The sequence below is a fragment of the Canis lupus genome, chromosome 5 (genome assembly GCF_048164855.1).
Source record: "Canis lupus baileyi chromosome 5, mCanLup2.hap1, whole genome shotgun sequence".
Lineage (NCBI taxonomy): Eukaryota > Metazoa > Chordata > Mammalia > Carnivora > Canidae > Canis > Canis lupus.
The window spans coordinates 55,460,615-55,487,620 of record NC_132842.1 but is presented as its reverse complement, the minus strand read 5'-3'; the positions used below and the strand labels follow the sequence as shown (position 1 = coordinate 55,487,620).

The following is a 27,006-nucleotide window of genomic DNA, read 5'->3' as shown; positions in this document are numbered from 1 at the left end:
AAACAAATCTTTAAAAAAAAAAAAAAAGGAAAACATAGCATATTATCATCACAATGATGAATATGAATCAGCAAAAGGTAGAAAGTCTAGGATACTATTTAAGAAGGTAAAAGTCTAGGGGCGCCTGGTGACTCAGTCAGTCCTGGGATAGAGCCCCAGGTTGTCAGACTCCCTGCTCAGCTGGGGGTCTGCTTCTCCCTTTTCCTCTGTCCCTCCCCTTTGCTTGTGCTCTCTCCTCCTCTCTCTCTCTCTAATAAATAAATAAAAGAAAAAGAAAAGAGAAAGAAAGAAAAGGAAAAGAAAAGAGAAGAAAAGAAAAGATGGGCACCTAGGTGGCTCAGTGGTTGAGCATCTGCCTTTGGCTCAGGTCCTAATCTCAGCATCTAGGGATGAAGTCCCACATTGGGCTCCCCACAGGGAGCCTGCTTCTCCCTCTGCCTATGTCTCTGTCTCTCTCTGTATTTCTCAGGAATAAATAAATAAAATCTTAAAAAAAAAAAAAAGAACAAAGAAAAGGTAAAAAGTCTATCTTTATAAAAAGACCTCCATGTAAATGAAATGGAACTACCATAAAGGCATGGATTTGCATCTGCTTTACTGATTTCTGTACCCCTGGTGTCTCAGACAATACCTTCACAGAACAAGCATTCAATAAATACTGTCAAATAAATGGAAAAAAGTGGTTATGCTTGATTCGTAGCCATTTAGCTAAGAACTCTTAGCCATTTAGAAAACCTGGCTATCTGCAACAACTCATTTTTCAAGCACGTTGGATTGTAAGTACCAAACTCTCTATGCCTGTAATTAACTGAAGAGGCAAGCTAAAATCCTAATTCTATAGCTTGCAATTAACTAAGTCACCTTCCTAAAGTGAAATACCAGCTGGAGTTCCATAAAAATCCAGGATGTTAAGAACCCACAATATAGGGGTATTGCCTAAAATAAATGTGCACATTCACAGGTGGGATATTACATTCATCAATTTGTTCAAAAAAAATATTTACTGAGTGCCTACCGTGTCACCAGGTAATATTATAGCAAATAAGACCTAGTCATGGTAAAAGGCTTCATGAAGAACTTTTAAATATTAGAGAAATGTTTATAAATTAAACTGGAAAAAGAATTTTTAAAATACACATGTGGGGGAACCTGAGTGGCTCAGTCAACTGAAAGTCTGCCTTTGGCTCAGGTCATGATCTCGGGGTCCTGGGATCAAGTACCACATTGCACTCCCTGTTCAGTGGGGAGCCTGCTTCTCCCTCTCCCTCTGTCCTCCCCACCAACCCTCTTGTGCTCTCTCTCAAATAAATAAAACCTTAATTAAAAAATTAAAAAACAAATAAAAATACACATGCATATGTTTGTATGTATACACTATCACAGCTATGTAAAAATGTATACATACACAATAAGCCAAAACACCAAAATATTCGCTGCTTTCTTTGGAGGGTGGGATCATAAGCAATCTTATGTTTTTCTGCATTTTCTATAATTTTTCACACAATAACACACAATAGTTTTATAGTCAAAGGGAAAACTAACAAATATTAAGGCACAGAACCTGATACTAAGATTATTTCCCCATTTAAAAAGTACTGTCAGATATGGATAGTGAACAAAATAAGACTACATGCTATATGCATGCACTGAAAATTATTAATCGAGACCAAAGAAGACCATGTCAGCAATCTGTAACCATAGCAACATCTTCAGGTGTCATCAAAAGTCTAATCTCTGTTAAGGTCATATTGATCTGAAAGGGTGCGTTTTTTCCCTTTCAACAACTTAATGACATTTCGTCCACTTCCCAAAATAAGAACACTAAAAAGAAATAGATGAAAATTAATAAAGTTGCCTACATCATTCCTAACGTCCACAGGAATAGGGAGTCCTATTGATGAACAAAGCAAGCGTCACCACTGTGCAACGAAAACTTTCCAACCATTAAGAGATTTTTATCCCCCTCTTCCTTCTAGTAAGAGATCTTGCCCATTACATGTCACTCCCTACTGAGAGCCACAAGGGGCTCTAGGCAGGAAAGTATGGAAACCGATTTCAACCTTAAAAATGGATACACGTTAAAAAAAGATGGATACAAATATAAAGAGACAGACAGCAGGGTTTATAGCTCACAGTTCACACGACACACCTCTCGGACATCAAACTGCCTCTTAAGGTTTGTACCAACTATTCCATACAATTCATCAGCAGGGAATAAAGGATCTTCAGAAGGTTCTATAGTAACCTGCAGAAATATAAAACAATCATATTAATCCATTTAAAGACATAATTCAAGGTAACATAAGCCAAAATGCTTTTCAAGAAAATAAAAGATACAAGAACATAACCAACTCACATCTAATTTCTTCTGATAATTTAGATTCTTCACAATCTTCCTAGTTAAGTGAAGGGCATGATAATCATCCAAAGCATAGTAATCAGTTACTCCAGACTTTCTGCAGAGTAAAGCACACTAAAATAATCAGAACAGGAAAAAGGAAAATAAATATCTTTTTTTTTTTTTAATTTTTATTTATTTATGATAGTCACACAGAGAGAGAGAGAGAGAGGCAGAGACACAGGCAGAGGGAGAAGCAGGCTCCATGCACCGAGAGCCCGATGTGGGATTCGATCCCGGGTCTCCAGGATCGCGCCCTGGGCCAAAGGCAGGCGCCAAACCGCTGCGCCACCCAGGGATCCCCGAAAATAAATATCTTAAACCCCAAAGACCCTCTCTCATCTAAAGATGACATCATTTTTACTTCCAAAATACTTTAATAAATGTCATCTAATTTGGGATGCCTGGGTGGCTCAGTGGTTGAGCGTCTGCTTTTGGCTCAAGGTGTGATGCCGGGGTCCTGGGATCGAGTCCCACATCGGGCTCCCCAGAGGGAGTCTGCTTCTCCCTCTGCCTGTGTCTCTGCCTCTCTCTTTGAGGTCTCTTATGAATAAATAAATAAAATCTTAAAAAATAAACAAATAAAATAAACATACATCACCTGATTTGATTCTCATCGTGTCCCTGGCAAGACAGTATTATCCTTTTATTACAAAGAGGAAAACTTGAGGTCTACATAAATTAAGTACCTTGCCCTAGGACTACCAGTAGCTAGCTGTGTAAGAATCCACACCTTCTATTTCTCAATATTGACCTTCTTCTACTAGACCAGAGAGCCTTGCTGACGAGGACTTCTATTCAATGTGCATCCCATGCACCTCAAACAAAACTGTATATGATGGCAGTTCAACACCACAGATGGCACACTTCCATGATGTAGTCCATAACTACAAAGGGTCTGTAACTAACTGAGCTCCTAACAAAGATCCAACTATGGTCTCTCATTTCAGAGAGACTGCTGAGGTCCCTACCTTACAAGGTTACACCTTAAGGGTAAGCTTTCACAGGTAACTAAAGGCTTGAAGACTGTGTCTCTCAGATCAATGGCAAAAATGAGTATCACTAAAACAGAACTGTGATAAGGGCCACAGACGTTCCTGTTCAATTTCAAATTCACTGTGAATGAAGCATGGGCTTGCTCTGGTTATTAGTTTTGTTCTGATTACATGGCTTTTTATCTCATATGGAGATTTACCGATTCTATAATATGGTATTAAAAGAAACTGCACCTGGGTGGCACACCTGAATGAGCATCAGACTCTTGGTTTTGGCCCAGGCCATGATCTCAGGGTCATGGGATTGAGTCTGTTTGGGATTCTGTCTCCCTCTGCCCCTCCTCCCTTTGTATGTGCATGTGCACGCACTCTCTCTCTCTAAAATCAACTAATCAATCAGTAACTGTAGGGGCACCTGGCTGGCTCAGTCAGTGGAGCATGCAACTAACTCTTCATCTCAGGGTTGTAAGTTCAAATCGCACTTTATCCCCCCTATGGGGATAAAGATTACTTAAAAATAAACTTTTAAAAAAATAAATCAATAAAATGACGGTAAAGGCAAAAATATCTATCTGAAAAAAATAGAATTTTGGCTCATTTTATGAGTAAGGACAAATCTGTTGCAATCTAAATTGTGATGTCTCGTCTAGGGAAAATGCCTTGACAGCGGTTTCGTAGGACTGGGTTCTCATGCTGGTTTGAGGGCACTCTCCACCTCTGGATTGGGTGCTTCTAAATGAAGAGTAAAGACCATGTTTACTCCTTGCTATAGCCCTGCAACATTTTGCAAATGGTAGGCCCTTCAGTTTTTCGAACTTAACATGACATTTTATGACTAACCATACCTTTAAATGCTTCATACACCATACCAGCTATAACTGCAGACCTCTAGCTACACTGTAGTAATTCAGAAAGCAAACAGAAGCAGAAGGAACTACTTTGCAAATCAGTCAATATTTAAAAGAAAACGCTTTCTTTTAAAAACTGCCTAGTATTTACCAAAACAGCAGGAAAGGGAAGCCTCTGATGAAACACTGTATTATGGAAGTCTTTGTGTCAAATTAATTCCTCAGGACGGCTAATGAGAGAGGCTTAAATATGTATTTACAAAGAGAAGAAACCCAAAGCAATTTGTGACTACTAAATCTTATTACACTGTTCAAAAAAAAGCTGTAACCACATAATCACTGTCCTGTGATTTTAAACAGGTTATTATGAGTAATCATAGCTAGTGGTAATAGGGCACTTACCAGGCACCAGACACTGTGCTGAGGTGGGGACTGTTCTTATTTTCACTTTGCATGTGAAGTCATGAGGCTCAATGAAGTTAACTAGTTTGTCCAGCCACAAGGTAGTAAGTAAAGCAAACAGAAGACGAATTCCAGAAGCTACCCCCCTAACTCGGTATACCGCCGACAGCTTTTATGGGCACCAGATGACTTTTGTTAGAATAGTCAAGATAAAATTTTTTAAATTAATGCTCCTCAAATACTTTCATCTCGTCCTCGTTAAGCAACCACAAGCAGTGGCAGCCCACTTTGTCCCATACCCCACTCACCCTACTCTCCCTGCATTCTCGTCCCTCTAAGCTGAAACACCCAAGCCACTGTATCCCTGCCATGGTCAGTGTGATCAGAGCAATGCAGTGTGGCCACCTGTACACTTCTGCTCACTGTAAATAAACAAGTGTTCTGTTCCACACTCAGGCTCACCTTGAGCTTTTCCTGGCCAACCTAAACGCCAGTCCCTTAACCACTTCTCCTAACTGGAAAATGAGAGCATGCTAGCAGATTCACTTTTGTAATTGTTTTTTAGTTCTGTTTATTTCTCTTATTTGTATAATGAAATTATTAATCCTTGAGGGCAGACACCAGGTGTAAAATTGTTCCATGTTACTCACAATACTTAGTGCCATCAATTTACCCACGGTGAACACTCAGAAAGGAACGAAGAGAAAATTGAGGCTTGTGTAGATCCCTCAAATAACGTTTCTAAAGGCGTAGCAGTGTTCTTTGATGCTAAAGTAGAATGTTTTACCTGTCTCTCTTACCTACCTACCTACCAGGCTGCTCCCACAGTCACCTGCCTCCCTGGGTTTGAGGTCTGGCAGCACAAAAAGAGGTTTATGCACCTGCAGGCCACAGAGCTCAATGATTAGATCTCCTTGCCAGGTATGCCTGGCTTCTTCAGGGACGGTCCAAGGCTCTCTTCTTTATCTACACTTAGCTTGAGGTAAGCTAGATCATCTATTCCCATAGGTTCAAATTCTACTTCTATGCTGACGATTCCCAAAAAAAGATATCCAGCACTGACTTTGGCTGCAGACTCGTCAATTAACTGCCCACTCAGCCAGCATGCCTACTTGGATGTCTCAAGCACCTCAAATATATCAGGTCCAAAAGAAACACCTGATCCCCCCACCCCATCCCCAGATCTCCTCCTCCTCCCATCCTCCCAATCTCAGGAAGTGAAATCTTTGTCACCTCACTTTCCTACAGCCTTTGTATGAAATCCACCAACAAGTCCTTCAAACCTATCTCTAAAACAGAGCTCAAAACTGATCACTTTCCATACGTGCACTACCACCAGAACCATCTAAGCCACCAGCATCTCTCACCTATTGCCACTGATAAAACTCCCTGACTGGTCCCTCAGGCAGACTCATGCCAACTCCCTAAATGTTCTGTTTAACAGCCAGAGTGACTTTCTAATGAAATATTTGATAATGGCACATCTCTCCTTAAAACTCTTCAATGGTTTCCTAATTGCTCTTAAAAAAATAAGTCCATTCTTGGGAAATATCAGAAAGGGAGACAGAACATGAGAGACTCCTAACTCTGGGAAACGAACTAGGGGTGGTAGAAAGGGAGGTGGGCGGGGGGTGGGAGTGGCTGGGTGACAGGCACTGAGGGGGGCACTTGATGGGATGAGCACTGGGTGCTATTCTATATGTTGGCAAATTGAACACCAATAAAAAATAAATTTATATAAAAAAAATAAGTCCACTCTTTAATGACAAGTTATGATAAACAACAACAATAAAAATAATGGCAGTTAAGATTTATAGGTACTTATTTAAAGCAGGTATTGTTTCAAGCAGTTTACACCTATCATCTCATTTAATCCTCACAGAACTCTAGGTCTTTGTACCCCCTGAAATAGTAACCTCTAACGAATGGGCCAGGGACACGATGGAGCCAGCTCAGGACTGACTCATGAGAGCCAACTGTGTGCACCTCCTGCTGATTCCACACTCAGTGGTGTCCTGCTGGGGCCTTGCAATCAGCCTTGGTGGGATCATTTACACCATAGGCATTGGCAGATGCCACAAAGCAGGACTTTTTCCTTCCCCAGAGAACCAGCTTTTCTGCATTTACCTGATGTTGAGCATTTAGCTAAGCCGCTCCATGGTGCAGCTGCCTCAGCATCTGTTGTTTGGCTGAGCGGACTGCAGGCACATTCAACTGCCTCCAGCCCACTTGTGTAAGCATATGTGCTAGAGAGCAGCCACAGATTCCCAGCACATCCAAGTCCTCATGTGACTTCCCGAACAACCCTTGTGAGCAAGTCTCCTCTGCCTCCCAGCTCCTCCCTGTATGCCTTATGTGCATAAGACCCATGGGGAACCAAACAAAATATCAATCTTTTAACTTGAATTGACTAAACTAGCCTTGGCCTGGGAACCCCCAGGCACTCCGCTCCAATAACAGACCCGAAGAAGAAAAATGTGCGCAGGTTCTGCCTGTCTGTACTCTGCCTTGAGCTCCCAGCGTAGCCCCTCGAGGCATGCTATGGACTTCCTCCAGGTTCTGTGAGTAATAAACTTGTCCATTTCAATTTCTCCTGTGGTCTGTTGTTGCTCACCATCCAGCACTCTGTGCTCCACTTAACAAATATTAATTTAACAATGCCATGGGGTTCCTGGGTGGCTCAGTCAATTGAGCATCCAACTCCTGACTTCGGCTCAGGTCATGATCTCAGGGTCATGAGACTGAGCCTCACAACAAGCTTCATGCTAAGCATGAAGCCTGGTTGGGATTTACTCTCTCTCCCTCTCCTGCTGTCCCTCCTTACTTGTGCTCTCTAAAAATAAAATAAAATCTTTTAAAAAACCCCAAAAACCAAAGTCATAAGACCTGCACACCAGTGGGCTGGATCAGCCTTTTTTTTTTTTTTTTTTTTTTAAGATTTTATTTATTTATCAGAGACATACAGAGGGAGAGAGAGAGAGGCAGAAACACAGGCAGAGGGAGAAGCAGGCTCCATGCAGGGAGCCCAAGTAGGACTCGATCCCAGGTCTCCAGGAGCACGCCCTGGGCCAAAGGCAGCGGCTAAACCACTGAACCACCCAGGGATCTCCTGGATCGACCTTCTATATGCTCTCCCTATACTTCTTTACAGGCCTTAACACATGTACACATATCATTTATCATTTTTTGGTAATTATTTATCAGCCACCTCCCTGACTAGCATGTTAAGCTCCCTGAGGTCAAAGACAATGTCTATCATATAACCTTGAACATCTAGAACAGTGTCTGCCACATAACAGGTGCTTGATGGATATTTGTTAAAGAAATGAGAAATGTGGGACGCTTAGGCAGCTTAGTGGTTGAGCGTCTGCCTTTGGCTCAGGGCGTGATCCTGGTCTGGGATCGAGTCCCACATCGGGTTCCCCTCAGGGAGTCTGCTTCTCCCTCTGCCTATGTAACTCCCTCTCTCTTTGGGTGTCTCATAAATAAATAAATAAAATCTTAAAAAAAAAAAAAAAAGAAAGGAGATACCTGTCTCCCCAGTCTTTTTAGGCTATAATGTAAAAGCTGATGTTCTAGCTTAGAAATACAACTCTACAATTCAAAGAACTGAACCCTAACAATAGCTCAAGAACAGATAAACTGCGGTTGGATCTGGCAAGTTTAATTCTTAGAAAAAATAATCAAACTCTCTCTTCAACAAAGAGATGGCAAGGAATCCTTGAAAGAAACAAGTGCTTCAGTCTCACCTGCAATGCAGATCGGCACCTCCAAGATCCTCAGCTGACACTTCTTCCTTGGTTGCGGCTTTCACCTACAGCAAGGATAAAAGTCCATGGTGAGTTGTGCCCAACTGAGACGTAAAAATGCTTACCTACCGTGCACGACTTCTAACCTGCCTATGCTTATTACCACTCCCTCTTCCACAGAGCTAGAGGTTTTATTTTCTTTCTCTTTTTTTACATTAAAAAAAAAAAAGTTTTTAAGTAGGCTCCACATCCAGCATGGAGCCCAGTGCAGGGATCAGACTCAAGACCCTGAGATCAAGACCTGAGCTGAGATCAAGAGGTGGACAGGACACTTAACCAGCTGAGCCACCTAGGCACCCCCAGATTTTGTTTTCTTATTCCACCTACTACTCAGCAAACCTAGAAAAAACTGTCTCTACTCTACAGATGAAAAATCTGAAGCCAGCCTAAGGAACTTCCCCACAGCTCCAGAGCAACAATGGAACCTGAAGTGAATCGGGGTATTTCCAGGCTAAACGCCTGCTCTCCTTCTCCTACCTTATGCATGTTAAAGCTTTTGTGCTATGCATATGCTCTTCCCACTGCCTGCGCTCCCTGCTCCCTGTCACTCACCTGGGGAACCCATGTGACCTTTCCTGACCTGTGCAGGACTTTTCATCATTAATGACACTCCAAAGCAATAAGAGAACAATGCTTGCTCATCTGTGGTCCAAGAATACTCCTTATGCGCCTCCAACAGGGCATCTGCAGACTGTGCATGTCAGTAATCTGCATGTGCCTCTGTTGGCTCCTTTCTACTGTGAATTCCTTGATGGCAGGAACTGTATTGTATTCGTCCCTAAAAGTTCAGTACCCTTAATGAATTAATGCCTTTTTTGGACCATCCGGAAAAACTGCAGTAACTATCAAAAACTCTTAAAAGTGCAATACCTTTATGATGCCAAAAAATCTCTAAGATTACCCACATCTAAGATTCAGCAGAAAAAGTAACAAGTCAGGAAATGACAGATGTTGGTGAGGATGTGGAGAAAGGGAAACCCTATTATACTGTTGGTGGGAATGTAAGCTGCTGCAGCCACTTTGAAAAACAGAGCTACCCTATGATCCAGCAATTGCACTACTGGTTATTTACCCCAAAGATACAAATGTAGTGATCTGAAGGGCACTTGCACCCCAATGTTTATAGCAGCAATGTCCCAACAGCCAAACTAGGGGAAGAGCCCAGATGTCCATCGACAGATGAACAGACAAAGATGTGGTATTGTGTGGTGTGTCTGTGTGTATATGCAATGTACTACTCAGCCATCAAAAAAATGAAATCTTGCCATTTGCAAAGACATGGATGGAACTAAAAGGTATTATGCAAAGCAAAATAAGTCAATCAGAGAAAGATAATCATCATATGATCTAACTCATATGTGGAGTTTAAGAAACAGAGGATCATAAGGGAAGAGAAGAAAAAATAAAACACGATGAAATCAGAGAGGGAGACAAACCAGAAGAGACTCTTTTTTTTTTTTTTTTTTAAGATTTTATTTATCCATTCACAAGAGAAACAGAGAGAGAGAGAGAGAGAGGCAGAAACACAGGCAGAGGGACAAGCAGGCTCCACGCAGGGAGCCCGATGCGGGACTCGATCCTGGGTCTCTAGGATCACGCCCTGGGCTGAAGGCAGAGCCAAACCACTGAGCCACCCAGGCTGCCCCAGAAGAGACTCTTGATCATAGGAAACAAACTGAGGGTTGCTGGAGGGGAGGTGCATGTGGGGATGGGGTGTCTGGGTGATAGGCATTAAGGAGGGCACATGCTATAATGAGCACTGGTGTGATACAAGACTGATGAATCACTGATCTCTACCTCTGAAACTAATAATATACTATATGTTAATTAATCGAATTTAAATAAAATTTAAAAAATAAAAAATGATTCAGCAGAAAATGATCAAAATGAAAGACCTCAAGTACTATATTAAGAATGACTTCATCAGAGCCTGAGAAATTCTAACAGAAAAGAAAGAAAAACCATTTAGTAACAAATGCCAACCTGACCCCTTAGAGGAGTTGCTTACTGATTCCTACTTCTTTGGGTTGATTGATTTCTTATTCTTCAAATAGGAAAAGCTTTTGGAACAATGAACATTTATCTAAATTGCAGCACAGAAAGGACTTATTATTCACTACATCAAAAGCTCTGTCTTGGGCAACCCGGGTGGCTCAGCAGTTTAGCGCTGCCTTCGGCCCAGGGCCTGATCCTAGAGACCCGGGATCGAGTCCCACGTCGGGCTCCCTGCATGGAGCCTGCTTCTCCCTCTGCCTGTGTCTCTGCCTCTCTCTGTGTGTCTCTCATGAATAAATAAATAAAATCTTAAAAAAAAAAAACTCTGTCTTAAACAAAATATTATCACACAGAGAAACAATTAAAATTTTCACCTCCAATTATTCCACCCACAGAACTGAATTCTTGGTTCTCTTCCTCCCAAAATATTCAGTGTAAAATAGCCTTCAGCCCAGACAATAATTGTAAGAGGTGTTTGGATATTTAAAGTTGTATAAAGGAATAAGCCACCAATAGACTGTTTATTTCTAAGGATCTGACTAATATCAACTGATAAAATAAGGATTTGTCATTGGTTAATATTTACTGACCACCCACAACATGCTTGATACTGTGACAGGTGCAAAGATGATAAATATCAAAACAAGTTCAGAAGACACAGGAACAAAAAGCTTCTTCAAAAGCTTGTCTTAAAAAAAAAAAAAAAAAAAAAAAAAGCTTGTTTTATTGGTATGCATTTTTCCAACCACTTTAAGCAACGGAAAGCTATAACAACTCAACCAGACGTTATGCATGGAATCTTTTGCAATTTTCAGTAAAACAAGTGTCAAAATTTAGAAGCCTCAAGCAGATAGATGAGATTTCTGCTGCTGCTTCCTTTTTTTTTTCTTTTTTAACCTGTAAACATGGTCTTTCAGTGTAGGCTACACAACAGAGTTCAGTTGTCTAGGAAGACTGCCGACTTTGGCTGCTAAACTGCTCCTTGCTAAGGTAAATTTGCATCCACTGACCAAACTGCATGGAGCCTGCTTAGGCTGCAAGTGCACCCTTTCCACAAACTCTTCTCTTGAAAACCGCTAGTGTTATTTCAGTATTATGATGCTACGCACAGTCCCAAAATGACGTGTTCAAATTTTAGTCCTATCTTTACTCATTCCTTAAGAAAAAACACCTAAAAACTACTGAAGGTCTGTACCCTTCACTAGACAAAGGTAAATTCCAAATGAATTCTCCTACCATTAACCAATGATAAGTATCACTCATAGCTAGAAAAATATCAAAGAATAACTGATACCACAGGTCTTTTGAATAATGCCTTGAAACTCTTATCACATTTAAAATAGCAGCTCTTGGGGACACCTGGGTGGCTCAGTGGTTGAGCATCTGCCTTTGGCTCAGGGCGGGATCCTGGAGTCCTGGGATCGAGTCCCACTCGGGCTCCCTGCATGGAGCCTGCTTCTCCCTCTGCCTGTATCTCTGGCTCTGTCTGTGTGTCTCTGGTGGATAAATAAATAAAATCTTTAAAAATAAATAAATAGAAACGACAAATACCCACCATTTGCTTCGACGTGGATGGAACTGGAGGGTATTATGCTGAGTGAAATAAGTCAATCAGAGAAGGACAAACATATGGTCTCATTCATTTGGGGAATATAAAAAATAGTGATAGGGAATAAAGGGGAAAGGAGAAAAAATGAGTGGGAAATATCAGAAAGGGAGACAGAACATGAGAGACTCCTAACCGGGAAACGAACTAGGGGTGGTAGAAGGGGAGGTGGGCGGAGGGTGGGGGTGACTGGTGACGGGCACTGAGGGGGGCACTTGATGGGATGAGTACTGGGTGTTATTCTATATGTTGGCAAATTGAACACCAATAAAAAATAAATTTATAAAATATATATATATAAATAAATATAAATAAATAAAATAAAATGGCAGCTCTTCAAACTTACCTGATCCTCAGTAAAATTTAAAATGAACATAATCATTTGGAAAATACACATACTTCACATCAAAGCAGGCACAAACTCTTTTTAACATACTTTTTAATACATTTGTGTTACTATTCCAAAACCAAAGGTGACTTTTTTGTTAGACTTTTGAAGCAATAAGCTTACTTCCTGAGACAATTCATGTACCATAAAATTCACATTTGAAGAATACAATTCAGTGGGGTTTTTTTTGTATATTCACACGGTTGTGGAACTACCAACTCCACCTAATTCCAGAAGTTTCCTCACTCCCAAAAGAAAGCCCATACTCACTACAGTCACTCTCCATTCTACCCTCCTCTTGGTCCCTGGCAACCACTTACCTACTTGCAGTCTGTATGAGTTTGCTTATTCTATATATATCATGGAAGTGGAATTTTACAATATTTTTTCCTTTTGTGTCTCACATAATGTTTTCAAGGTTCATCTATGTTGTAGCTGTGTTCTGTAGTTGTGTCAGAACTTCATTCTTTTCCATATTCCATTGTGTGGATATTACGGTTTTATAATACCCTTGACATTCTTCTTACCTATATAATATTCTTAGATTTCACTTAAATAATGGGACATTTTGTTGTATGATGTAGTAATTACGTGTGGCTTCATCTACCCTCTCTTTATCCAACTGAAGTGACACAAGCATAGCAAAGACGGCATTACTGAACATCACCAGCATGGAGCTGACCAAAGAGAAGATGGGGAAGAGCCCAAGATTACATAATCTACTCCTCAGTCCTGCAACACAGGCAGCTCACCAGTAAGGCTGCAGGATCTCACTCTCAGAAGGGCTCTGTGCTTGGCGTTTAATGGTCAATGGTTACCCTACTGAAATCCTAATCTTATCTTTAAATATGTGTTCTGTAAATGAAGTCTGATGGCACAATGGGGAGTCTGTGTTGGGGTTCAGAGCCTTGGCTCTTACTCATCTGCCTCCCATCATCTTTCTGTAAAAGGTTCTTGGCCCCCTGCTTCCCTGCCATCTGGTGCCTAGGTCCAGGGCTCTGTCCTATTTGCTCCTCCCCATCCCTGTCTTGCGACTATTACACCTATCCCCCATGGGGGCCTGGTATGGGCAAAGGGAAGATCAGAATCAGGTATGCACTCCCTGGTGTCTCACGGTGGAGCACAGCAGCAGCATCCCTTTCCTGGGCTGGTGGTGCTGAGGTGTATTCTCCAGCATGTGACTCAGTGGAGGTACGGGTGGGAGCTAAGGGACAGCGTTTCGTCCCTTGCCCATCTGGATATCAAGCACAACCCAACATGGAGGCTGCATATCCTTGGGGGGGTCACATGTCCACCAGGAGTTGAATGGTGGGCCCACTGAAAGCACAGATGCCTGAGAAGGGGAGTAGTCTATGCTTGAAGGAGCATGTACTTAAATAGCAAATAAAAAACAGGTAAAGGTACCAAAGAAGGAAAATGTTTTATATTTTAGTACCTTTAACAGGTACTTTTTCCTCCTTTTTGAACAAGGGGTCCTGGACCTTCATTTTGCACTGCGGTCTGCAAATTATGTAGCTTGCCCTACCAGTGATTCATAAAGATTACTAGGATCAGAAATTTAGAGCACTTCTCATAGCTATTCTAACTTGTTCCTTCTTTTTTTTAACTTAACCTTTTTGAAAAGGTAATGTTTTCACAAGACTCAGAAAGTCAAAGGTCTCAAAATGTTTATGTTCAGCACACACACAAAAAGGCAAAGGTCTCTCTCCTGCCCTGTTTCAACTCCTCTGCATTAAAACTATGTTTATTGTATCTTTTCCAGAGTTTCTTTATGCATACACAAGCTTACAAATGTATAATCTGCCCCGTTTTATACAAAAGTTGACATAGTATGTGCAAGCACCTTGTTTACCAACTTCTAGTGACCCTGAGTCAAACAAAAGCACAATTGAGGTAGAAGAAAAAGTAAGTAAAAGTTTATTTCATTAGCCATTCAACAAATGATACTGGGCCAACTACATATCAACATACAGAACAATGGTGGATTCCTTCCTTAAACCTACCCAAACTAACTAAAAATGAATTATGAACCTAAAAGTAAGAGCTAAAACTTAGAAGAAACCAAAGTATTAAATCTTCATGATCTTGCAACAGGCAAAACTTTCACAGATATTACACCAAAAGCACAGCAAAGAAAAAAATGCATAAACTGAACTTTATCAAAATTAAACATTTTCATGCTTCAAAGGAAGATACCGCTAAAGAAAGTGAAGATAATTCTCAGAAAGAAAATATTTGTATCCAGAACATATAAAGAATTCTCACAATTCAACAAATAGCCCAATTTAAAATGTGGGCAAAGGGGATGCCTGGGTGGCTCAGTGATTGCGTGTCTGCCTTTGGCTCAGGGCATGATCCCAGGGTCCTGGGATCAAGTCCCACATTAGGCTCCCTACAGGAGCCTGCTTCTCTCTCTGCCTGTGTCTCTGCCTCTCTGTGTCTCTCATGAATAAATAAATAAAAATCTTTAAAAAAAAAAGTGGGCAAAGGAGCTGAATAGATATCTCTCCAAAGAAGATCTACAAACAACCAACAAGCACGTGAAAGATGCTCAACATCATTAGACATTAGGGAAATGCAAATCAAAACCTAAATGAGGGACACCTGGGTAGCTCAGCAGTTGAGCGTCTGCCTTTGGCTCAGGGCATGATCCCAGGGTCCTGGGATTGAGTCCCCATCAGGGCTCCCCGCAGGGAGCCTGCTTCTCCTTCTGCCTGTGTCTATGTCTCTGTCTTTCATGAATAAATAAATAAAATATTAAAAAACCATGTGACCTAGCAATCGTACACACTAGTATATAAACATTATAAAGGAAAACATACCCACTTAAACTTGGATATGAATGTGCATAGCAGCGTTATTCATAATATCCAAACACTGGAAACAACCCCAATGATTTATCAATGATAAATGGATAAACAAAATGCTGCCTATCCATACAATGAAATATTACTCAGCAATAAAATGAAATGAGTGGCTTCTCAAAAAATTAAAACACATAATTAATTAAACACAATCCAGCAATTCCACTTCTGAGCATATACCCAAAAAAATGAAAGCAGGGACTTAAACAGATATATTTGAACACTCATACAGCATTATTCATAATAGCCCCAAATTGGAAGCAACTCAAAAGTCCACTCATGGATGAGTTAATAAACAAAATGTTGTATATACATGCAATGGAATATTATTCAGCCTTAAAAGGAAGTTCTCATGTATGCAGCAACATGGTAAATCTTGGAAGACATTATCCTGAGTAAAATATGCCAATCACAAAGGATAGATATTGTATGATTCCACTTATACAATGTACCTAACAGTAATCAAATTCATAGAAAAAAGAGAATTATAGTAGCCAGGAGCAGTGGAGATTGGAGAGAATAGGGAGTTAATGTTTTTTGGTTTTTTATAAGATTTTATTTAAAAATCTTTAAAAGCCAGAGGCAGGCACTTAACCGCTGAGCCACCCAGGCATCCCGGGAGTTAATGTTTAATGGGCACAGATTTTCAGCTGGAGCATATAAGAAAGTTCTGGAGATGGATGGTGGTGATGGTTGCACAATAATGTGAATATACTAGTGCCACAGAACTGTGCACTTAAAAATGGTTAGAATGGGGATGTGTGGGGGCAGCCCAGGTGGCTCAGCGGTTTAGTGCCACCTTCAGCCCAGGGCCTGATCCTGAAGACCCAGGATCGAGTCCCGTGTCAGGCTCCCTGCAGGCAGCCTGCTTCTCCCTCTCCCTCTGCCTGTGCCTGTCTCTCTCTCTCTCTCTCTCTCTGTGTGTGTGTGTGTCTCATGAGTAAATAAGTAAGTAAATAAATAAAATCTTTAAAAATAAAAAATAAAAAGAATAGGGATGTGTGGGTGGCTCAGTCGGTTAAGCATCCAACTCTTGGTTTCCACTCAGGTCATGATCTCAGGGTTGTGAGATCGAGCCTCATGTCAGGCTCTGCACTCAGTGAGGAGTCTGTTTGAGGATTCTCTCCCTCTGCCTTGCCACACCCTGGTTGTGTTCTCTCTCTCTCTCTCTCTAAAAAAATAAATAGGGCAGCCCGGTTGGTTCAGCGGTTTAGCGCCACCTTCAGCCCAGGGCGTGATCCTGGAGACCCGGAATCGAGTCCCACATCGGGCTCCCTGCATGGAGCCTGCTTCTCCCTCTGCCTGTGTCTCTGCCTCTCTCTCTCTCTCCTCTCTGTGTTTCTCATGAATAAATAAATAAAATCTTTAAAAATAAAAAATAAATAAATCTTTGAAAACAATGTTTTGTTTTTTAAAACTGGTTTAAAAAATGGTTAGAAGGGTAAATTTTATATTATGTATATTTAACTTCACTCATTCACTCACTCAATCAAGACCATGTTCTTACCAACGGGGGTCCTGCCAAGAAAATGGTACCCTGCTTGCGTACAATGACGTTTTCATCAGCCATTGCAGGGACATAAGCACCACCGGCTGTACAGGAGCCCATGACCACCGCTATCTGAAATCCAAGCATACAAGAAACCCATGAAGTGCAGCTTAAACAGTTATAGTCTCTGGGTCTATCGAGCCATAAATGTTGCAGTACCAGAGGATATTATTAGCTGGTCCCTAGACTTCATTTTTAAAATGGTCCTCTAAATGTTTGGAGTATGTTCTTAACTACTTTTACCAAAGCATTCTGAAGGATTTAGGTCACATTTTTACAAAATCTATGGACAGTCTCCCTGTTGGAGAGAAGACTGGCTCTTTAGGACATTAGCCTGATCAACTAATGGAGAGAAGAAACTCTGCAATCCACCCACAGGTCAGCAAAACTCTGTTGAAACTAATAATAACCCTTCTCGATAATTACCACTTACCTCATAAGAATACAGAAATAATTCTCCAAATGAGTGTTAATACCTTGTGTTACCCAGAATATGGTATGTTCTAAATATAAAACTAACGTCTGCATACAGTTGAAAATCGCATTCAAAAGCAAATCAGCTGTGTGGAACCTAAGTGATGCATATGCTGAGAGTCCACAGTGCTGTTTTCTCTACTTTTACATATATTTAAAATGTTACATAAAAAGCTTTAAAAAAAAAAACAAAACAAAACTCCTGCTTAGAGATTAGTAAGACACAAAGAATAATGAATATAGGTTTGGCTGATTACCCTTGGGCAGAAATAAATAATATCAGGGCAGCCCCGGTGGCGCAGCGGTTTAGCGCCACCTTCAGCCCAGGGTGTAATCCTGGAGACCCAGGATCAAGTCCCATGTCAGGCTCCCTGCATGGAGCCTGCTTCTCCCTCTGCCTGTGTCTCGGCCTCTCTCCCTCTCTCTGTCTCATGAATAAATAAATAAAATCTTAAAAAATAATAATAATAATAATATCAGAGAAAAATAAGAAAAACATGTAATGGTTATTTTCTTTTTTTTTAAATTTATTTTTATTTATTTATTTACGATAGTCACACACAGAGAGAGAGAGAGAGAGAGAGAAAGGCAGAGACATAGGCAGAGGGAGAAGCAGGCTCCATGCACTGGAAGCCCAACGTGGGATTCGATCCCGGGTCTCCAGGATCGCGGCCTGGGCCAAAGGCAGGGGCTAAACCGCTGCACCACCCAGGGGTCCCCTGTAATGGTTATTTTAAGTTACCACGTGAAAGCACTTATTGCTACTAATTCCAATATTCCAACAGTTTTCTTACGGTCATACAAAGATCCATTTTGAAATAAAAATGCTACATAGTATGAATCCAAAGACGCAGGACAGCAGGAGTTAACATTTTTCTATCAAAATGGCTGTCACAAAAAGCATTCTTCTCTACTTCACGTATGTTATTAAAAATGGCTGCAACATTTCACTGTCAACATTATCACAAACATGCTTATCACATATAGTTTCTGCTTATCAATCATCCAGAAATTTATTTTCAAAATATCTATGGCAAGAAAAACTCTCACACAAGGAAAGGAGCACAGGAAATATCCACGGTAACAGTGTTCACAATAGCGAAGATATGCAAATAATCAACACATCCATCAACACATCATTTTGAATGAATCAATGAACTGTGAATAAATAAGTTCTTTAAAAATCTGAGGGAAAAAACAAATGAAACGCAAACACTTTATGTAAATCCCAGTGGAGGGTACGCGAGTGTTCCATTGTTACTGCACTATTCTCTACATTTTCTGCATGTTTGAAATATTTCATGGGCTTTTTCTTTAAGGCTTGAGGAGTAAAGAACAGCAGATACAGCTCAAACTATTTCAGTACCAAAAAAAGCAAGGAAATAGAGAAGAGTTATAGTGAGGCAAAAATCTAAAAAGGGACAAATTTCAAAAGTAAGACCTAAATAACCAAACAGGCATAGCAAGGTTCCATGAAAGCAAATTGAAAGCAAAAGGAAAAAAGAGCAACTGTCAGCAAATATTCAGAGGATGGATGGGAGGTGGGGTGGGTGAGGTACCAAGAAAAAAGAACGCAGGTTTTGAAAGGTACTAAGACAATAATGAGGGAAATGAAGCTGAGTGCCATGCTATCACAGGGGGAGAAAACATTTACCAATTTAGTAGAAAAGTTTCACAAGTGAAGAGCTTACACATTAGTGCATCTACGCCAGGGAAATTTTACCATATTCCTAAAGGCACTTCGCATAGGTTTTTTTTTTCCCCCCCACAAGTACTCCCAAAACCAAGGAACTCAACGATCCACTTCTCACACACACACCGACAGTGGCCCCAATGATCCCTGGCTCTCAGTAGTCATGTCCATCCAGTCCCACCCTCTTAGGGTGTGGTGGATCGGGTAACAGACTTCTAGCCCACAGATTATAGCCAGTGTCACTGTGGTGTTCCAGCTATGAGACCACGTCTTGCACCTTGCCATCCCTCTCTCTTGCCCACTTGCTTGTTCGCTCTGAGGCAGCCAGCTACCACGTGCTGACTTGCTCTCTACATACAGGTGCCCACTTGGGAAGGAAGCTAGGGATGCTTTTGGCCAACAGCTCGTAAGGAACCCAGTGAGGCCTGCAGAGAGCTGGGGCAGGTCCTTCCCAGTCCAGCCTGGAGAGGACTGCAGCCACACCAGCTCAGCTGTGCCACAGACACTGCGGAGTAATAAACTGCACTTTAAAGTACCAATTGTGGGGGTGCCTGGGTGGCTCAGTTGGTTAACCGTCTGCCTTTGGCTCGGGTCATGATCTCAGGGTCCTGGGATCAAGCCCCACATGGGGCTCCCCACTCAGTGAAGAGTCCACTTCTCCCTTTCCCCAGTCTGTTTGTGCTTGCTTGCTCTCTCAAATCAATCAATCAATCCACCAAATTTGGGGTTAATTTGTTTTGCAGCGATAGATAACTAACACAGAGATCAAAAACCATCTACCTTAAGTAACTGCAACAGAGGCAAATCTGAAGCCTTGGGACAATCTTTGTTTAGAAGTACTCTGTTGTTGCTGTTCTGCAGCACATCTGTTATAAATTATTCCTCTGTTCCAGAGGGGAGACAGACCATAATCCCAGAGAGTAATGAAAAACGAAGAGACATGGGTAAACCTTGAAACCATCATAGTAAATGAAAGGAACCACTTATTATATGATCCCTTTCAAATGAAATATGTCATGGGCAAATCCGTAGAGACAGAATGTAGATGAGTGGCTTCCTGGGGCTGGAAAGATTAGATAGAAATGGGGAGTAACTGTTAATGGATACGGCATTTCCTTTTGGAGTGATGATAATGTTCTAAGATTGACTGAACTCTGTGAATATCCTAAAAACCATTGACCTGTACATATTAAGTGGGCAAGTTGTATGGTGTGTGAATTAGACTTAATAAAGCTGTTATAAAATTTAAAAAACAAGAGCTGGAATTACTAAGTATATAACATTCAAAATTCTCAAACTTTTCATCAAGAAGAAACAGGCTACTCTGGACATGAGTGTCCCATAAACACTAAAATCTCTAAAGCAAATTCTGACAATAGAAGTAAAGAGGAAATAAAAGAACAGAGATTAGAGAAGTCACCACTGTTACAGAATCTCTTCTCATCATTTAATTCTAAGCAGATGCTCACTCATGAAACTGGGTGAATATGTCCCAAGAAGAGCCCGACCACTGTTTCTGCTCCTTCTTCTCACAAAGCACAGGAACCCCAGGGCCAAACAGCTCCAATAACTTTGTGTCCCAAAGCATTCATCTAGGGTACAACAAAGATCTCACAGGCTGAGCCACACTGGACAAATGATGTGGGACCCCAGAAGGGAAATCCTGCTGCTCTGTCTACTAAGAGGACATGAAAAGGACATAAGTAAGGTGCAAGGGCATCACCTGTTCTGCACACACTCAGGGGAGAGATTTGGCTTGCAATGGAGGCTCAGCACAGGCACCCAATCAGGAGACCCAGGACAGTGACTTTCTTATCCGCTTCAGAACAAAGGGGAAGCCCCAAGAACTCTGTTGAGAGATGACAGCTCCCCCAGGCACCTGTGAGCAGGGCTTCCTGGGACATGGACAAACCAAGAGATCCCTCTAACAGGGTGGATGAGGGAAACAAAGGCAAGAGAGATGTAGCTTAAATTAAATCTCCTCACAGCGTGCAGCCCACTGATAGATCCTGAGACACACAGGCCGTGACCTTCCTTGGAGAACTCGGGGCAGCCTTAGTGTCCTCATGTTTAAAGGGAACCTTATCTTGGCAGCAGCTAGCCCCTTGGGGTCCTGAGAGCCTCCCTTCCAGAGTCCTTGGAGACTTATGCTCTCCCTCACTCCTACTAATGGAAAAGTACATAATCAGTCACTCCTCGCACTCCCAGGGCAGCTCTTCCTGCCCACAGGTCCTGTCCTTGGGCTTCAATAAAACCACCTTTCTGCACCAAAGACATCTCAAGAATTCCTTCTTGGCTGATGAACCCAAAAACTTCCAAATTTCACCAGGGTGAGGTGATTCGAGACTTGCACCGAGAGCAAGACAGCAGCAAGAAGGTTAAGAGTGCAGTGTTTCTGACCATTACACTACTTGCTGTCACTGCCACAGAGAGAACACACAGAAATTCTGAGTAAAAGGAAACAAGGTACTATACCACAGAGGTAAGAGTCTGCAAAAACATTCGACAAAATCTCATTACCCTCCAGGTCGTGCCTGAACAAATAGAGACTGATTCTCATTGCACCAAAACCAAATTACATATTGTAGGTCAGCAGCCTGCCCTATAGAAAGGGTCTCTGAGAGAGTCAAGAGGTTTTATACCTAATTCTGAAAAGCTATGTGAACTCTAGACCTCCATCCTTCCACTGAAAAATTGCATAAGACCCTCTAGTTCAAAGGTACGTTATGATAAATGTAATAGAACTTAGAGGGAGGAAGGTCTCAGTTGCTTGATGGAAAAGCCATTAAAAATACAGTATGTAAAAAAAAAAAAAATAGAGTATGTTTTTAGGGGCGCCTGGGTGGCTCAGTAGGTTAAGTGTCCGACTCTTGATTTCACTTCAGATCATGACCTCAGGGTTGTGAGATTGAGCCCAGCATCGGGCTCGGGGCTCTGCAAGGAGACTACTTGAGTCTCTCTCTCTCCCTCTTCCTCTGTTCCTCCTCTTGCTTGCTCTCTCTCCTTACCCACTCTTTAAAATAAATAAATAAATATTTGTAAAAAAAATGTAGGGGTGCCTGGGTGGCTCAGTCAGTTAAGCGTCTGACTTCAGCTCAGGTCATGACCTCAGGATCCTGGGATCAGGCCCTGTATCAGGCTCTGCACCCAGCAGGGAGCCTGCTTCTCCCTCTCCCTCTGCCCCTACACCTACTCCTGCCCTGTCTTTCTTTCTCTCAAATAATTAAATAAGGTCTTTTTTTTTTAAAAGCAAATGCAGAAAGCAATTATGCCTGTATCACACTGTTTCCTTCGCCTACCTACAGAGTCTCCATTAAAAAATAAAAGCCACAAAATACACACATTAATTCAACAGCTGTCCAAAATTTAAGAACATTATCAATTATACTGACTGATCACACCACTGATTCTGGAGTACTCGTACTTATCTGTGCTAAATAGGCTGAAATGTGCACAGAAAACAAAGTCCACCTTACCCAGAACGTCCTGTTTCTTCCCCAATCTGTTTGTCAGCCTCAAAGCCATCAGAGTGATTTCATCCCCCGCAGGCCTTATCTGACTTCATGGGCAGGAATGCATTTTAAAAATAATGAGCAGCTCTTTCTGCCCACAGGTCCTGTCCTTGTGCTTTAATAAAACCAACTTTTTTTGCACCCAGGAAAAATAAAACAGGGGTACCTAGGTGGCACAGTCAGTTGAGCGCCCAACTCTTGATCTCAGCTCAGGTCCTGATCTCAGGTCATGAGATCAAGCCCCACTTAGGGCTCTGTGCTCAGCAAAGTCTGCTTGAGATTCTCACTCTCTCTTGCCCTTTCCCTGCTCGCTCTCTCACACACACACACACACACACACACACAAATCATTAAAAAAAGATAGCGATATACAATGCCTATCCTAACTAAGCCCCTCAAAACAATTACTATCATCTGAAGCAAAGAAAATAAATTTTAAAAATAATGATCGAAGCCAAGAGGGGGGAAGCGAGGGGAAGGAAGGAAAGAAGAAATCAAGAATATTCTGTTCCTGGTGCACTAAAAGATTACAGTCAAACAGGACAAGAGGTGATGTGGCAAAGATGCATCTAGACCAGACCACTACTAATTTTAAAAGTTAATGGTGATGTGAGACCTAAAGAAAACAAAGATTCCACCTCTGAAGAGAATTAGAAGTCTCACACTTCAAAAGCCAGCAACATGGACCCATAGTCTGGAAAATAAAAGAAGTGTGTTCCCAAGATCATCAAGACATCACTATGGATTTGCAGAAAGCCCACAGAAGGTCTCCTCAGGACAGGAGACTCTAAGCAAGACCACCAGACACCAGTATGCCAAATCTTTAAACTTCAAAAACAAAAAAAACAGGTCCTAAAGCATACCAGAAAGGAAGGAAAGATGAAACAGAAGAGAAATAGAGGCAGGTACCTTATATAACCATTTTTTCTCCTGGAGAGCAAAATCAAAAATGTTAAGCCTTTTAGGTCTGTAGGAATCTGTCTACATTTTTACCACTGCAAAGATATAGGGAACAACAGAGATAGGGCTGTCAAGATACATACATCTTAGAAGTAAGTGGATAAGTGAATTTACAATAGGCAAAGGTTAATAACATTTAACAAAAACCAACCTTGGGTAGGAAAGCAGGAACTGAATGAATAAGGAAGCTAGTGCTCCCTATCAATATGCACACATGACGGCCTCCCTCTTTTATCTGGACTGCTGACACGACATCTAGACTGAGGAAGACCCAGATACTTCAGGGCCCTGTGAGCTGTGGCCAGAGCCACATCGGCAAGCACTCAGGAGGCTGGGCTAATGCTGGTGGCACGTATCACCACAGGGTCACCTTAGACAAATCTCACCCCCAGGTTACCACGAAGAAGCTGGTACGAGACATTACCACTTAAAGAGGAATGAGAGCGTCTGTGCAACTGTCAACCTTCATAAACTGAGGACCTTCATCAGTGAGGAGACATGGGTAAAAGCTGCTAAAAACCAGAGTGGAACTGCTCCTATCGCTGATGTGGTGTGATCGGGCTACTACAGAGTTTTAAGAAATGGAAAGGTCCCAAAAGCATCTCTTCCATCACGAAGGCCAAATTCTTCAGTAGAAGAGCTGAGGAGAAGACTAAGGGTGTGCCTCTTAGTAGCTTGAAGTCACAAGGCGGGCGGGTCACTAAATGCTAACAAGTGTTTTTCAAAAACAAAAACAAAAACAAAACAAAACCCAAAATGCACATATAACATAACTGGAGTTACAACAAGTGATTGCTGGGATCCCTGGGTGGCGCAGGGGTTTGGCGCCTGCCTTTGGCCCAGGGCGTGATCCTGGAGACCCGGGATCGAATCCCACGTCAGGCTCCCGGTGCATGGAGCCTGCTTCTCCCTCTGCCTGTGTCTCTGCCTCTCTCTCTGTATGACTATCATAAATAAATTAAAAAAAAAAAAAATAGCAACAAGTGATTGCGTTATGTAATAAAGTATATAAACAAAAACTTTAAAAGGAATAATCAAGTATAAAAACTTGTTTTTATCAAGCCATCTAAGTCAAAGTTTTAAGTAAATAATAAAGCATACATTAAAATTTAAGAACTAGGGCAGTCCGGGTGGCTCAGCAGTTTGGCGCCACCTTCAGCCCAGGGCCTGATCCTGGAGTCCCGGGATCGAGTCCCATGTCAGGCTCCCTGCATGGAGCCTGCTTCTCCCTCTGTCTGTGTGTCTGCCTCTCTCTCTCTATCCCAAAAATAAAAAAATAAAAATCTTTAAAAAAAATAAAATAAAATAAAATTTAAGAACTAGTACTCAGTATGTATGTCAGGTATCACTTGAATAGTTACAAAGAATTTCACTCTTTTAATAAATATGGAGGAAGTATCTTCTGATATGGTCTCTTATCTCAAGTGGCTTAGTCAAGTCAGCAAAACTGGTCAGGACAGGGATCCCTGGGTGGTGCAGCGGTTTGGCGCCTGCCTTTGGCCCAGGGCGCAATCCTGGAGACCCGGGATCGAATCCCACATCAGGCTCCCAGTGCATGGAGCCTGCTTCTCCCTCTGCCTGTGTCTCTGCCTCTCTCTCTCTCTGTGACTATCATAAATAAATTAAAAAAAAAAAATTAGTCAGGACACATCTATATAAAATGAATAAATGCCATTAATAAGGTATAACTCAGAAATTATGGGAGTTGGGAGGAAAAGATTACTTCCAGGAAGGGATTCTAGGAAGTCTTCCTGGAAAAGACAGCATCTGAGATGCACTTGGAAAATGAAGAGTAACTCAGACTGTAAGGAATGCAGGAGGGAGGGCCCAGCATGGACCTGAGTGGTAGTCACAAAAGGCCATGGGGCATGTGAATTACAGTGACTGGTTCTGATCAACAGCCCTTGACAGTGAGCAATAAGGCTAGAACATATGACTGGAACCAGATCACAAAGGGTCTTAAGTATCAGGCTAATAAATATGAAGTTTGCTTTGTAGAAATTGTGGTTTAGAGCCAGGGAACCAGATGAAGAATAACTTTCCAGTTAACACGTACAATGGACAGAAAAGGAGACATGAGGTAGTCGGGGACATAGGGCAGGCGAAGCTAGTGCCACAGCATAACTGGCAGCGCAGCTCTGAACTACCTGTGGTGATGGCAGTAGGAATGTAGTAGAGAGGACAAGGTGTATTATATATTGATTATCTCTCAGCACCAAAGGAGCTCCTGGGAATACAAAAATTAGGAAGACAGATTTTTTTTATTTTTAACCTGAGAGGATAAGGTAGGGGCAGAAACAGAAGTCAGGAAGCCATTGAAGCTTCAATCCTAGGGATAAGACCAAGAAGGAAGAACCATCAAGACAAAACAGGGACATGGCTGAAGGAACCAGTCAGTGAAAAAGCAAACGTGCTCAAAGTCTAGTTTGAGCCTGTAAGTATTAATGGGAAATCCACGCAGACAGAACACCCAAGGGGAAGCAGAGGTGAAATGGGAGGTCAGCAAAGATCATGGAGATGAAAGGTAGGTCCTGAGCGTTTATAAAACTGTTCAGGACAAGTTCCTGGGTGGGGTGGGGTGGGGAGGATGACATGGAGACAGCGGGAAACAAGGAAAGGCCAGAGGCCTGAAGCCTAAGGAGGATCTCTAGGAAGGGAGCAAATGACAAGACCAAGGGGGCACATGGAGTGAGAATCTGGTCTCTAGGAGGCTAGCGGGAGAGTGAGCAGTCAGAAACAAAGGTCCTGGGCCAGTTGTTAAGGTTCTGTTCTATTGGCAGTATTTTTTATGCTTTTTCTTTACCCTTTAAAAACAGAAGAAGTCAATGTAGTTTATTGGCTGTGAGGGAATAAAAGGTGGATGAAAAAAAAATTAAAGTGAGAGAGAAGGTAAAAATTAAAAAAAAAAAAAAAAAAAAAGAAGGGATCCCTGGGTAGCGCAGTGGTTTGGCGCCTGCCTTTGGCCCAGGGCGCGATCCTGGAGACCCGGGATCGAATCCCACGTCGGGCTCTCGGTGCGTGGAGCCTGCTTCTCCCTCTGCCTATGTCTCTGCCTCTCTCTCTCTGTGACTATCATAAATAAATAAAAATTAAAAAAAAAAAAAAAGTGAGAGAGAAGGGATAAATGATGAGGCACAAAGGAGAGGTTGGCATTAGGGTCATAAAGGACGAGTTCAGGCTCGGAGAGGAAGAGGGACAGTTGTTTCTGGGATAAAAGAAGGCAAAGCCACAGTGTTGTAGTTCAACAGTGCTCACACACAGCCTGACTTCTTCAATGAAGTAGAAGCAAGAGCTTCAGTGCAGACATGAGGGTTAGAGGTCACCTACTCAGGAAAAGATCAGAACAGGCACTATGGAGACTAGTTCACAATAGCAACTGGAAATTTTCCTCAAATTCCAAGAGGTTCATCAGAATAAGGAAGGTAAACTTTTACCCTAAACTTCCTACTAGAGTGAAATAGAAAAAAGATATGATAAGAGAAGTGGCTAAACTAAAGAAATACTGATATTACA

At 41.8% G+C, this 27,006-nt stretch overlaps 1 protein-coding gene across 1 annotated transcript in view; it reads right to left on the bottom strand.

The window, feature by feature from the left end:
- The window catches only part of MCCC2 (methylcrotonyl-CoA carboxylase subunit 2), a 73,465-nt gene that overhangs the window by 17,577 nt on the left and 28,882 nt on the right, over positions 1-27,006 (bottom strand). Inside the window, exons 7-10 of the mRNA XM_072826749.1 lie at positions 16,813-16,926; positions 8,393-8,457; positions 2,357-2,456; positions 2,150-2,245 (exon numbers count right to left, since the gene is read on the bottom strand). Of these exons, the coding sequence (XP_072682850.1) occupies positions 2,150-2,245; positions 2,357-2,456; positions 8,393-8,457; positions 16,813-16,926 (375 nt within the window). The remainder of the gene's footprint in view (positions 1-2,149; positions 2,246-2,356; positions 2,457-8,392; positions 8,458-16,812; positions 16,927-27,006) is intronic.